The sequence below is a fragment of the Pithys albifrons genome, chromosome 1 (assembly GCF_047495875.1).
Source record: "Pithys albifrons albifrons isolate INPA30051 chromosome 1, PitAlb_v1, whole genome shotgun sequence".
Taxonomy (NCBI): domain Eukaryota; kingdom Metazoa; phylum Chordata; class Aves; order Passeriformes; family Thamnophilidae; genus Pithys; species Pithys albifrons.
The window spans coordinates 12,443,799-12,459,014 of NC_092458.1; the positions used below are offsets into that span (position 1 = coordinate 12,443,799).

The following is a 15,216-nucleotide window of genomic DNA, read 5'->3' on the forward strand; positions in this document are numbered from 1 at the left end:
TTATCTTTAAGTAGAAGTCTACAAATGCCTGTAGGACAATGTGCCTTCTGGCTTGCCAGAAAGTCAACCAGAGCAACAGTTAGCAAAGAAGGAGCTGTACTACAGTAAGCTGCACTTTAATCAACACCTACAAGACCTGTATTGTATTGTGTGGATTAGGACAGTTACCCAACTTTATAACTGGATTCCAGCCCTATCAGATCCAAAGAGTGTCTAACCATGAAGCTACTGTAAAAAAAAGGATCAGTCATGGCACCTCTTGTGCTTTGTTTTTTGGGTTTTTTTTCTGGAGATCACTGCTGACTGGGGCCATTTCGGAGCCTTTGGTAGAGTTTGTGTCCTCTTCTGCATCCCTGAATCACAGCAGAATTTAGGTGTCTCTCTCCCCCGGCTTGAAGACTTCAAGAGTCTGGTTGCCCCCTGTAATTCATTCAGAAATTTTAGATTCTAATGGTCACATAATATGAGGGTTGGGTAAGTAAAATTTGTCTCTAGGCAAAACGCAACCTTGGTAATGACCCAAACATAAATATACTTTATAAATCATAAGGCTAAATAACCTTTCAATCTTACCTGTTGTGAATCTTTAGAAGTGGAGAAGCACAGTTCACCTCACTTTTTAATAATTTCAAATCATCCTTTCACATGGCACAATCATTGCAGCCACTCGTTTTTTCTGCGTTTATCAAAGGAGAAACACTCAGCATGCAGTTGATGCACCAGCCCTGAAGCACTCCACATCAAATTGTGTTCAGCAGTCACAATCCAGTTCTCACCAGTAACTGTCAAAGGAGTGAGCTTACTTCAGAAGGGGAAAGCATCTTTCAGAATATATTAGAAAAAAAAGGATAACATTGGTTATAGTCAATAGAAACAGATATGATTTTAGCTTGATTTTTGGTATTACTCCTTCCAAGTGGTGACACTGGCCAGTGAACACTTCACAGGGGATGGTAGTCCTGAGAGTGAGATGCTTCTGTGGATATAACTTTGAGACAACAAAGCAGCATTTCCTACCTAAAATAGGTGACTGTTTAGTTTCCAAAGCAATCTGCACCTTTTTTTTTTTCTGTCCCCTTTGCTGAATCTTTGTGAGTTAAGAAAGACTGGTTAATCTGTAGGGTATGTAATGGCAGCTGGCCCACTCAAACGTTGCTCCAAATGCTGAGCAAGCCAGGAACAAACCACAGGGCTTTGCAAATCCCCACAGGGAGCTGTGCACTGATTGTTCAGGCTGCACACGCATCTCCCAAATGAAACACAGCTGAAGTGCCTGATACTGACTCTCACAGAGCTAGCTATTACATATGGTACTGTCTTTCTAACCAATTACCTCCTGTGGCTGGGGAAAGCCAGTAGGAACACTCACATTGTTTTAACCCTGACTACATGAGATAATTCGGAAGGATGGCATGGGTTGAAATCATTAACTGTGCTAAAACTGTGCTTATAATGTGCTCAAAATGAGAATATTAATTATGCCTGGAATGCAGTCAGGTTGAAGGAAGCTTGGAGAGTCACCCACATGCTGCAGCTACAGCTCAGCAATTCCTGTCTCATTCTGCCTAAGAGTCCACAACTGCTTCAAGATACAGCTCTCACAGTCACATCCTGGCTCCTGGTGGAGTTCACTGTGAAGTCAGTAGTTACTGGTAGAGATGGTGAACGCATATAGATTGATCTGTGCAAATGCAGCAGCTATTTTTCTGGAAAGTTAGTCTTTTTGATATTACATTAAGACAGCAAGCCAAAACCCAGCAAGCAAGAGTGCAAGATCCCATATGCCACGAGGAGGAGGTGCCATCCACCAGAAATGCACATTTCTTATTTGGGGCACAGTGTCTGTAAGACTGTGCTCAGTGTGCTTCTGGGCCACCACAGCAGAGAGGAGCTGGAAGTAAGATGTCCTTTGGAGTAGAGGAGCAGAATAGCACACAACGGAATAATAGAGATTGTAGAGAATACATGGAAAGGAAGAGCCTACCCTTAAGGAGCAAGAAGGCACAGTAGGCTGTTTGGTTTGGATGAAATGAGGACAGGCCAGGATACGTGGGAGACAGCTGAACCAGGACCGCTCTGAATTCCTCTTGACATTTTCTATTCCATTTCCCAGCTGTGCCATGGCAAGTGATGACAGGTAGGTCTAATCCTCGTGACCAAACTACACACACCATTACTGTGTAGTTCAGTTGCTATATTCCTGATGCATCTTGTTTTTTTGGTGTATGTTTTGGGCTGTGTTAGGGCCACAGCAGTCCATGGAAGAAGCTGAAGGCCCTGGGACTCCAACACCAGCTTCTGAGATGAGTACTTTAACTTGGACTAGGATATCGCTGATATATCAATTTTAGTTAGCATGTTGGTCAGGATCAAGTCCATATTCTTTGCTAGTACCTAGAATTTAGCCTCTGAGAGAGATTTAGAGGATGTTTCATCCAATTAAATGGACATGATTGAACCTGTCATTTTCAGTCTTTGATCTTAGCTCTGACTTAAAGTGCAACTGAAAAATATATCCAAAAATGAAATTATAGAAGTTTTGCAACATCTAGTTTTAAAGAAGTTTCATGGTTATTGTAAACAAAACAACCCAGTAAGATAAATCCTTTTTTCTTCTCTTTTTAGATTTCTAAGGGATTTATGATGCTGAAGTAAAAAATATTTTTCTCTGAAAATAAAAGAGCAAGATGTCAAGGCTGATTCTTTGAAGTCCAATGCATGAGCTTTACCAACTCCTGACTTAATATTACCTAACCCATCATTGAATTAGATATCCTAAATCATTCATCAGACTTGAGTTATCACTATAGGTGGGAAAAGGAAACTTCAAAATCATACAGACATCGTGAAATATTTCTCTAATTAATAAGATGTCCAATAAAAGTCTCCAGTACTGTAAGTCAGTTTTATTTAAAAAATAGAGTCCAAACATTGTTTTTTATAAGGTGCAACAAATACACTGGTTTCTACAATTTAAAAACAAAAACAAACAAAACCAAAGCAAAACTGTAGTCATAATTATAGTGTCATTCCAACACAGAATCCATGAGTCTCCTGTACTTCTTAAACATTTTTTTCTGCTTCATCAAAGAATAGGAATTAATAATTAGTATCACTGTGACAGTCAAAATGTCTGTCTAATGCCACCCATGTTCTGTACTTTATTATTAAACTTCCTGGTACAGATTGCTTCAAGTACACATCAGAAGCCAAATGTAATCGAACACAGTTCATGCAAAACAAAGGTACAATACTGAACTTGCATCATTGAAAGATTTTTATTCTCTTGTTTAGATCAACATCTTTGGAGGCCAACTGCTTGAGCACAAGGATTGAGCTGAGATTGCATAAAGTGAGCAATATATACTAAAGTACTTATGTAACTCAGATTGATCACACTACGTGACTATCTTGAGCTCTACAAATTAAAAGAAATAGTTAAGGCTGAGATCTATGCCTCCTGGAGTCTATTCAGTAACTTCTGAGACATATTCAGGAATACAGATGGAAAACAGTGACTGATAATGGGCTTCTTATGTGGAAATAAATCATTACATCATAACTGCATTTTTTGAGAAAAGTATGTTATTAATTTATATTAAGAGTGTTCCCCTTTCAGACACTTATGTGAAGACCAATGAAGACTGTAGCATGGAGGAAGTTTTCTAATTAGCAAAGTCTGTCCAGTTTCAAAGCCTTGTGTGTCATTTTAGCATCAGCCTCAGCCTTGATGATAATGCCAAGCAGCTGAAGTCAGCCATGACTGTGCTATTTCTGGACGGCCAATGATCTAAGGGGGTTTAGCATATTTTGAACTGACACTGGAACAATGAGCAGCGGTACACAGTTGCACATCCAAAGGTTTTTCCCTTGATCCCTTAGGTATTTTAAAGCTTTCCATCTAAACATGAACATTTGATAGAAGAGAGCTCTACACCCATGTACTTGCCTGTTACTTGAGCGATAGTCCCAGCATTAAACTGCACCCACAGTAACTGCATACATTTCCATTCCTTCTGTTGTTTCTTACAAACCACCATGCCAGTTTCTTGGATCCTGTTTTTAAGCCCTAAGGGCTCTTCCTAAGTAGTCTGATAAGACAAGGCAAAGCTACCATAGAAGTGACTGTTGGTTTGAGTAAATCATTCCTCTGGGTATTAATGGGAATTATCCACACAAGTTCATGACTGTGCATTACCACTGAGTTTAAGATGATAATCCAAGTCAATACACATGTGAATTTGTATTCATAGCCAGATTAACCTCAGTTAGGCAACTCCATATCTTTTTCTCAGAAAATGATAATGTTTTTCAGTGTTGATACACCACCCTGGTTCTTCTTAGCAAACATGGCCCTGAGTGGTACAGATGCTCTTCAGAATTAGCTTTTCCATGAACTACATTATAATAGTACATAGACAGATATTTCCTTCACTAACAGAGAAGACTTTAGACCTCTACTTTTCCTGAAGCCTAGAATTTGATTTCAATTAGTAGATGAATTCACTTCTTAACTTACTTCTGTTGGTTTATGAACAAAAGAAGTATTTAGAAGTGTTCAGGTAGGGAGAATACACACTCTTGTTTCCTATGTAAGCATAAAGGAAGATGAAGAAAGTGTTCATCAAACGTGTATATTAACATCAACAGCTACAAATATGGAAAGTAGAACACAGTCCTACAGTTTTAATCTGAGAACAAGATTGCCCTCAAAAGTCAGCTATTTAGTCTAGTCCAAATCTCTTAGAAGTTCTGGGTAGAAAATGGCATTTGTGCAATGCCCTGCTTGGGTTCAGTTGTGGAAATGAACTGATTTTATTTTATGATGGCACCTCTGTTCAAATGAGGGAATCCAGTGTTTATGAGATTTGTTGTTAACTTGGTTGGGGTTTTTATGAGTTTGGCTGCTGACAGCTCCACAGAAAAACAAGAAATACCCATATTATGTTGTATTTCCTTTTTTCAGAAGGAAAGGTTTGCTCAGTTCTATAGTTTATATAGTTTTAACAATATCCCTTTAATAATACATTGTACTGCAGATGTTCGGTTAACAAAAAGTATACTCTGAAATATTTATGGGTTTTGGCGAGCTACATATATTTGTGTCAGTCTGTTGCAAACACTATTGTTAAATGGAGTACTTAGCAGATTAAAATTATCCCTTTACTTCCATTTCTTTTACTTCAACAATTTGGGCCACACTTTGTGTGAATTCAGTGGGACACACGCCAGAAGGAAGCAGGGTCACTGGAGATAAGAGGAGGAATTTGTGACATGTAATTTCAGCCATCTAACTCAGGGTGTACCTGACTAGTTGTCAGTTCAGGAACACAATAATCATGTACGTTTGGCTACATGTTAGATCAACAGTCTGTGTTTGGCCTGGAACAAGCAACAAGTTGTTCTGGTGTGATAGGACACCATTCATCTCTGTCCATGAAGACCACCTGGACACAAGCAGTTATCTGTATGAATTTGAACAAAAATACCAGAGGTCTTAGATGCCTAAATTAAGAGATCAGACTCTTGGGAGATCTCAGGGCATCCAAGTTAGGATGCAACCTTTCTCCAATCTTTAAGGTCATGGCTATAAACACTGGGTAGTGTGAATTATGTGTTACTGAGAGCACAATTTTTTATTCTGTCACTAATAGCAGTATTGACTAAAGGGTTGACTCTGTATCTCACATAGAACCAGAACAAGGGTTTAGGAAAATTCAACATTTTTACCTGAGTGACTTAGAGTTCCCTACCAGGGTCTGTTAAATCCTTTGCTTTCGGTGCAAATAGATAAATACTTAAAGCTTTATTATCATCATTTGCATTCTGAATCCCTCTGATCTTATCTAGCCACAGTGTTGTGGAGAGGGATGGCACAATCCTATGACTGACAGACGGATAAAAAGTAGATCTGGTATAGAGTAAGTGTCTGTAACTGTTAAATTAATTTCAGCAACCTCTTGGGAAGTGCAGAAAAATGCCAAGAAAGAGCAGTGATGAAAAGGACCTAAATGGAAAACCAAGAATCAATGCAGAACTTCCTTAGTTTGTGAAAAATTATGATGTACAGGGGACACAGGTAAGGAATTCAATTTCTTGTCACTAACACTGATGGATATCAGTCTCCTTTTAATGCTTTTGAAAATTCTTTCGTAGGTATCTATGTTTTATACTAAATTTTATAGAATCTGTATGCAAAATTGCATAGAGAAATAATAAATCCTTACAAATTAGTCACATTTCAACATTAATAAAGGGAAGCTGATTGACAGAAATGCTAAGTGGTATAAAATTCAAAGGACTAAAGCAGCGAGAAGGGGACACTACAGTTTAAAGTGAGTTGAAGTATTCTCTTTCTCCTTTCTGGAGACTTGACTCCAGTCTTGATTCACTTAACAAAATAAATGAGGATGACAAAACCTTTCACTTAAAAATATGAAAATTTTTCCCCTCATGAAAATGGTATAATCCAGTAGCAAATAAATACCCATGATTACAGTAACAAAAGCAACTGACATTACTCATATACACTTTCTAGCTTGGAAAAAAACTTTCTGTCTCTTAACAGCTGGTATGTAAACAGTGTCTGCTACCCTTCACACCTGTCTCGTGAGTTACTGTGAGCTTGATGCATCCCACTGGTGCTCCCGGCTCTTTGTCTCTAAGCACCGCATCACTTACACCCACCAACACCCCAACTGAGCTGTTGGGAATCTCATTAAGGAAACACAGCTTGGTGTCTGCAGCTGCTCAGAGCTTCTAAACTGCCTTCCTCATTAAATAAGTGCTGCCCTGCATCCACTCCCTCTGTCAGATGCGTATCAGGCCATTCCTCATACACGTTACCTTTTTCTCTTTAAACAAGATGAAACACCAAACATAGCCTTTGTGTTAATCTAGAAGGGATTCCTTTGGGGTTACTTCCTTCTTCATTTACCAGCCTAGTTAAACATGATAGATTCAGGGTCCTGGTTTGCCATTTGAGCCATATGTCTTAATACATCCTTTTTAGTTATGATACCCAGCAGCCTCCTAGAGGATAAAAGGAAAGGAAAAGTCAATAATCATCATCAAAAACCCAGGGTTTTTTCCTGTTCAGCAGTAGGGACATTATGTTTTTCCATATAGCACTGTCCATCTCATCCATTTCTCAGTGATTATCTTTTTATAAAAGTATTCTCACCTTGTGTATTTCTACTACTCTGGCCATGGTAATTAAGTGAAATACTTTGGTTTGGTACCTCTTTTTGTTGGGAACATGACTGAGTGAGAAGCTACTGCAACTAACATTTTGTACAGCAAAATAACAAGTTTCCTTAGGCTCAGGCTGCAGAGGACCAACAGCATAAAACAAAGGCATCAGTGCTTGATAATACACAAAGTAAGATAGAGACAGAATTTCTGAAGATTTTACTGTCCAGCAGGATAATTCCTTCAAATTTAAAAGATAAATTCTCATTTATGTGAGCCTAAATGAACTATATCTTTCAAGAAAGATGAGATGTCTGGCCCCAAGGGTCAAAAATTTCATAACTTTCAGTATCCAAGGGCTTTTACTTCCAGTCCATGAAGGCTAATAGGCACTGAATTTTAAAACAATGTCATTGTTACAGTTTTACCACCTTCTATTTCACGCAAGTGCTAAAACTCAAGATCAAAATTTCCAAATCCAGGCACTTCAAATCAGGACCTGAATCTGTGGCCCAATAATGGTTCTCATTTTCTTAATGTTGAGAACACTGCATTGATAATAACTGATCTGCAATATTTTTGCATAACAAAAGGTCTTTATAACAGAAGAATAAATTTCAGTCTTCCATGCTTGAAAGTGATGGCCGTCCTTTTCTAAAGTTCCTTCTTACTACTAGATCCTGGGTTAAGCCACAATGCCCAAATATTTCAAATCCCATTGGAACTATGGGATGTTATTTCTAGTCCATATGGTGCAACTTTTCACTCTCCTAATTTTGTGTTTACTGACATACTTCAGCTAGTGTTTTTGAGGACCTTTGGTTTATATGCCTTTTCATTATCCAGCAAAGAATGTTGAACAGATTAATTTTCCTGCAGACACCTTCATCAGTCTTCACAAGCATCTACTCTACCTGGATATCTAGAAACAGACACACCCTTTGCAAACAATGCTACTTGCCAAATCTACCTCTGTTGAAAACTGAAGTGGGAGTCAGAACAGTTTATTTTGTATTTATATTTACCTTATCTAAATACAGTAAGGATTTGGGAGAAGAGAATGAAACACAAAACCCAGCCAGCACCATTTGGGTTCTAAGTCTGTCTTCTTTTGCTGCCCTGGAGAGACTCTGGGTAAGGTTCCCTTACACTTCCACTCATAAAATACAACAAAGTAAAGTATTCACTTGACTGTTCCAGAGGTGGTGATTAATTAGCTACCATCTTTACTTGCCTTTAAACAGGACCAATGATGGTTTTCTTAAGGCTGAAGAAAATCTCTTCAGATTCTTTAACTGAACTTGACTCAGCAACTACTCACCCACTGCGAGTGACGAGACACTGCCGGAGTCCAAGTTTGCGGAAAATATCTACCACTGTCTCCATTGGTGTGTGGTCAGTGACAGTGAAAGGGCTCAGGTTGAGAATACGGCGCAGTTTCAGTGGATGGGGACTGTTGGGTGGCAGTTCTGGGGGGTCCTCAGTGAAGTACACGATGGAGTTGCTCACCACCCCATCCTGACGCTGTCTTGCGTTCTCTGCACAACAGAAAGATTGATGTAGACAGTGAATTAGGCTTGATAACAAACAAAAAAACCAACCTCCTTTGGAAAGCAAAGGCACTAGTTTCTTTTTCCAGAAGTATCAGAAGTTGATGTTACTGATCTAACTTGAATTTCCTTGAGACATTGCTCGCTTGAAGCAAATGTAAGTCATATTTTTGCAGACACATACTTTTCCTTGGTTGGGATAATGCTTTTCCTGAATAACTATGCAGCTCATTGCATTCACAAACATCACTAATCCAATTTCTGTCAAATTCAAATGACTGTATGTAATTTCCTCTATTGTGAGAATCACAACAGAAACTTTATTATATGCCTGAAGGAGTGGAGTCAGCAGCTGTTCATGGTCCCAGCTGGCTTAGAGCAAAACTCCTCAGTGGAATTGGGAAAATGTGGACATGGTGAATGGATTTATGAATGCAAAGCTAAGGAAAGACAAACTCAAATCCCAGCAATTCAGAGGTGATGTGAGTATTGTTCTAGACCATCACACCACTCTGGCAGGTAGAGTGAATTTTGTGGATTTACTTTCAATTCCTTAAATAGAGTTTGCATTTCTAGATTTTGAAAGAGAAAAAAACTTAGCAACGCACTTAAAGGAAAATAGTAAAGGGAGGAACAAAATATAGGGATAAATGAATTTGATACATTTCTCTCAACAGCACATATTTGACAGCTTTTAAAGGTTCAAAGGTTATCATTAATATTTTGATCAAATTACAAAGTGAACATCACCCTACATGTGTTTACATCATGACTATAAAACCTTTAAAGTATGCTTCAAGAAGAATTCTTAGCCTTGAAGTGGTTTATTTTTTTTTTTTAGTGTTTACCTCATTTCTACTCAACACTACCGGGTGTAAACAGTGTATGAGACAGATTTCCAAACAAGAGACAACTTCTCTCTCCCACAAATAAGCATATCATGTATTTGGCTCTGAGGTTTAATTCTGTCTCCTTTTCTTTTTTCCTTTTTCCATTTTTTTCCTTTTTGTCCCCTTTTTTAATAAATTCTTGGAAATAGTTAGAATTGTTATCTTTTATTAACACAGGTTGTTTCTATTCTTGAGAGATACACTAAATCAGACATAGTCAAAGTGTATGTATTTATTCTTGGAGCTCATTGCCATCAATCAAAGTGCAGAAACCTGCTCCTGTGACTTGTAATGTGTAGACAGTAATGGTTTCCAACATGTTCCAGCTGCAATTTTTCTTTACATTTAATGATCATTGTCTTGTAATATTTCTGGAACTGGAGCAGTGCTGGCTCAAACCTAACATCAGTACTGTATACGATTCAACCTTCTCACCCCACATATTACAAGCCCTATTGCAATTTATAGGAACGATGTCTCAGCTTGCTCCAATCCATACATCTAATTTCAAGTGTGAATATGCCTGCATAGTTCTTTGATATACGATCTGTGCCAAGAGGTAACATTAATCAAACTGAAGGTAACTCCCACCCTTTGATAAAAACCTTTGACAGCTAGGTATTTCCTTCCCAAAGCTGCACCCAAAGAAATAGGGCCAAGCACTTCAGTTACCACGTTACTGTTCCCAAGGCAGCAATGACCCTGAACAACAGTGATTAGCCAAAGTCATGATTTCACTCTTCCATGTCAAATATCTCTCTGGAGAAATTTGAATGATGTAGTACTATGGAGTAAATTCAGTGGTATCAGAAAAATGGTGGATTTTGTATGCAGGTTCTGCATGGGGGAGTAGGAGTAAAGATAAAACAGAAGAACAGATCATTTTTGCAGTCAGTGGGTAAGAAAAACAGATATAGATTAACAGAAAGAGCAAAGCAAACAGATGACAATGTCTGGGTTTAGAGAGCAATCTATGCAGAAGGGTCTTGTCACAACTAGAGAGTGAATTAGTTCTCCCAAAAGTGAAACAGCCTCTCATATTTAGTTCACATTTCACAGCCTATATCAACTATGCTGCTCTCTCAGCTCCACGCTGGGAAAAGCATATTAAACAGGTCACCTGGCTATTGTCCAAGGCTCTGCCTTTTGTACAGTGCCTCTGAAGCTGGCCAAATTTAAGAAAAGCTTTGCAGGGTTAAATACGCCCCTCTGTAAGACTATAAAGGAGGTGCCATCTAAAATGTAGACACCTATTCCCAGAGGGTGACTCTGCCCACCTGACCTGCCTACTTACTCAACAAGGATCAGTGGAAGGATGCAATCCTCCTGAAGATGCTTCTGAGCAATTGGAAGTAGCATTCCCATTCACTTCAGAGGTACTGGATACATTTCTAGAGCCTGCTAAGTGCTCTGCTCCATAAGAAATCATGAGGCAGATAGCTGTGTGTGAATAGGTATTTGGCACAGGACTCAGAAGCTATTGCCATCATCCAAGAAGTCAGATGTGTGAGGAAATTGGAGTACTTCCCCAGAGTATTCCCTGGAGCACCTGGGAATCAGCATATTGCTGATGCACAATTAATTGGGCCTGAGAAAGACGCTGAGGATTTTTGGTTGAAACAACATCTCTGTGAAGTGCAATGTGCTGTTATGTAGAGGTACAAGGGCTAGTTTAAATGGAGGAGGTGTGCTGCAGGGCACAATGCTGTGAAAGAAAAGATATTGGTGAAAGACAAGATGCTGGTGTGGGCCTGACTCTGCTTTTCAGAAGACCTTGTTCCCTGGCTACAGTGCTGCATAGATGGGGCTTATGCTATTCCCAGGTGTAACTCCAGTATTTCTGGATGCTGTCAAGATGAGCAGGAGAACCTGAATGGGAGAACAAAAGATGCTTCACCACAAGTGATGTTTACCTCTTGGTAAGTAATTTTACAGTTTAAGGAGACTTGGTGTGTAGCTCTATGAACACACAACTATGAAGCAAGCTTAGGTGGAGGTTCACAGCACATTAGTTACTCTTGTGGTAATGATGAGCAGTGAGACTTCTGCAATACAGGCAAAGCAGCTTTGGCCTTCAGCGGAAGAGGACTTGCTATCACAGAGTTGCTAGCATGGTACAAACCCACTGTTTTGCCCTGACCTGTACTGAAACCATATACTGTCTTTTGGAAAAGAGAAACAAAATCAGGATTTTAAGGTACAAAGGCACAAACCACAGTGGAAATGTTCACTGTTTATCATAGAGTCAGCACAGAATGACAACAGGAGCAGTGACACTCAACCCAAGGGAAAAGGATCAGCAAAGTTCCCTGATAGCTGTGGATATCAGGAAAATTTATCTAGGCGGATAAGATTTTGATTTTAAATCTCAGTTCTGTCTCATTTCTTATAAAAGCTGCTCTTAATTTGTACTGATCAGGAGACAGTATCCTTTACTCAGGAAAATGTGGATGGCAAAGAAACAGTTTTTGAATAGCAAAGTATTTTGATCTAAATGTTTACTGGGTTTAATTTTACCAATTTCTTTGTCATCAACGCATAGCCACACATTTTCTCACTTCTTCTAGCAAGATCATTCAGCCATGCTGCCATTCCTCAAACTTAGTTCCTCAGACTTCTCTGACTCACTTCAGAGAGCATCGGATCTTTCTGGCTTTAGTGTGAAGGCTCTGCATCCTCACTCCATGTAATTTTCCCACTGACATACCTTTCTGCAAAGTAGATGCAAAAGGCTGTTAACTTAAGATGACAGCAAGTGCTACAGCCATGACAAGGCTTTGACAGGGTAAAAGGCAGACCAAGGGTAGGCTAAATGCCCCTAATTAAGGTTTCTTACTTCTTACAGAGGAACATTTGAAATTCACTAACAAAAGCAGGATAAAATACAAACTATTTCTTTTACAAATGCTATCAAGTCTTGATATTTCCACATTTGGTAAAACTTCAGACACTTTCTGAGCTTAGTTATACAAGGCAGCTTTTCTTACTACCAAAAGGTGATTAGCCCTCTGAGCATTTCAGCTTGCAGTCTTGGACTTCCATTTAGGCATCTTTGAAATCCTCTTACCCTGAGACTGGTATACAGAGAATTTGTAGGGAAGGCTTTTTGCTTGTTTTTGCAGGAGGGAAGATGGAGCGTGATAGTGAGGGTGATAGTGAGTTTTTAATGAAAAAAATTAGATTGCCACACTCCTTGAAAGTTAAATTACAACTGTGCAATCAGAGGAGCTGTAGAAGTGGCAGTAAAACCTGTTCTGCTCTCCTATATTTTGAGAAATTAATTGTATAACTGAATGCAAAATGAATTCAGTTCATAAACTATTTTCTTCTGTAACTGCAAAAGGAAAAAAATGAAGGGCAAAAAATGGATAATGAATTTCTTACTGAAGAGAATTCCACACTACATTTTAAGGGGAGAAAATTGGGCTCTGTTATCTCTTTCCTGCTTCTGCATATAGTATTGCTGCAGCACTGATGACTTTATGCTATGAGATGAGGAGAATTAAGTAACAGTTGAGTGTCCTTAAATAAATTAATATAAATTTTAGGCCTAAAATAACATCCTCCACGGAAAAGCGTTCTACCTAAAGAACTAAAGGCCTTCATGTGAGAAAAACTGAGATAGTACAACAGAAAGCACAGGGACTTATATTTCATCGCAAGGTGAAAGTTCATGACTGCCTCTACTTCTTCTGGCTGCCCATGGAGACTGAAGGAAATCCAGCATTGCACTTGCTTTTGATCTAGTTCTTACAATAGTTCTGGCCATATGAGTTGGATTCTCTCTGTTGTCTCTAGCAGAATTCTATTGTACTGTTTTGAGTGACAGCAAAAATAAGCCCACAAAGGTCAAGCCCACAGTAGTCTACCAGGTAGTATGATGCAATAGAAAACCTTCCAGCTTCCAGGTCCCAGCAACTAGTAAAAGCTGGATTTGGACAAAATGTTAGGTTTGGTTCTTATTTATCTATTCTTTAGGGTGAGAAACACAGCTAAAATCCTACCCTATGAAAACTTTCAAAGTCAAATTTCTGCACACTGATACTCTACTCACTTATTGCAAGAATCAGCTCTCGCCTCTGTGCAAATCCAATAAGTCTCTCCGAGTCTTTTGAAACCACTACTGGAAAGCCATTGTAGTCAGTCTCTTTGATAAGTGTCTCGACATCCTCCACTGTCATGCTGTCCTGTGTCAGAACAGAGAGAGGAGCTTCACCGCGTCTCGGTCTCATCACATCAGTTGCCAGGGTTCGATGGGTGAATTCATCCTTCACGTCCAGAAATGGGTAGCCATTCAAATGAATGTGAGCTTCATAGATCCCTTCTTTTCCAAAGGCATCTGCCACCCACTTGCTCGTGACAGCTGCAGCCATAAGAGGTACAATGTACTCCAGGCCTCCTGTGAGCTCAAACATAATCACCACCAGAGAGACCGTCATTCGAGTAACACCACCTGCCAACAAGGAAAAGAATCAAGTTTCTCTCAGTGCTGGTATACATACTAAGCAACTCATTTATATTTTTGAGTCTTATCCTTGAAAAGGCATGTAATTATTCATGCTGAGTACTTTACTCTTATACTATGTGAAGTATTTTTGGGGTTATTTCACTGAAGAAAGATATTTTTAATCCACTGCAATTTTCATCAAAAAGGTTGAGTGAACTTGTTCATGCCAAAGATGCTAACATTGAAAAGTAAACAATGAATGTTAAAAGGCAGAGCTTTAAAATGTGAGAGGATGCAAAAAAAAAAAAAATCAGCTTTAATGGAGATTTGAGAAACTAAATTCAATTCCATTAGCCCCCTAAAACGACCTAGAATCAGGTAAGTACTGTGGCTGAGGCAGGTAGGAGCATGGAGGGGTGGCCTTCACACTGGTCTATCTCACATTTGTACTGAAGAGAAAACTAAGCACTACCTTTGGGCATGACATGGTTACAAAATCCTATGTTAGCATAGCTTGGGGCTGCTGCAAGAGCTATGTTACAGCTTAAACCCTAGATTTTGTTATCACTGTAGTTAGTAATACAGTTTGAACTGTGTACAACTTGGTTTGAGGCCATGTAGGCATGCAGCCATAGACAGGGTTGTGTCTGTATTTTTCAATCTAGTCTTTCTGTTTTAATTTCATAAGTAGGTTCTTTGCTCTCTCAGTTTACATTAAAGGATAAAAACAATCACAACTGTGGACAAGTGTGTATGTATCATTGAATTATTAGGTACTATTTCTTTGCTCTGTTCAAAAGGTAAATGGAATAAATCTGCTATTTTTAGGCCTCAAAATATAGTACCATTTTAGATGAGAGAAATCAGAAACAGGTCATTAAAAGATGCTTTCCATCTAGCAGCCTACAGGAAAACTAGATTGTTGATTACCTAACACGATGATCCGGATATGACTTTCATCTGAGGAATGCCTTAAACTTCTGACTCTGAAAAGCTAAGAGCAGATACCAGAGAAAGGATCACTTAATACTTACTCCATATCTCTCACTCTAGACAAGACAGGTCTTGGGCTTCAGTACAAGCTGTGACCATTCAGCTGTGTGTCTCATCATACTATTGAAATCATTGCATCTTAATT

General features: G+C 39.0%; 1 protein-coding gene across 1 annotated transcript in view; it reads right to left on the minus strand.

The window, feature by feature from the left end:
* Positions 1-2,886: 2,886 nt before the first annotated feature.
* Positions 2,887-15,216, minus strand: part of CLCN4 (chloride voltage-gated channel 4) — a 40,957-nt gene continuing 28,627 nt past the window's right edge. The window contains exons 10-12 of the mRNA XM_071563331.1: positions 13,686-14,084; positions 8,513-8,729; positions 2,887-7,032 (exon numbers count right to left, since the gene is read on the minus strand). Of these exons, the coding sequence (XP_071419432.1) occupies positions 6,942-7,032; positions 8,513-8,729; positions 13,686-14,084 (707 nt within the window). The 3' untranslated portion in view covers positions 2,887-6,941. The remainder of the gene's footprint in view (positions 7,033-8,512; positions 8,730-13,685; positions 14,085-15,216) is intronic.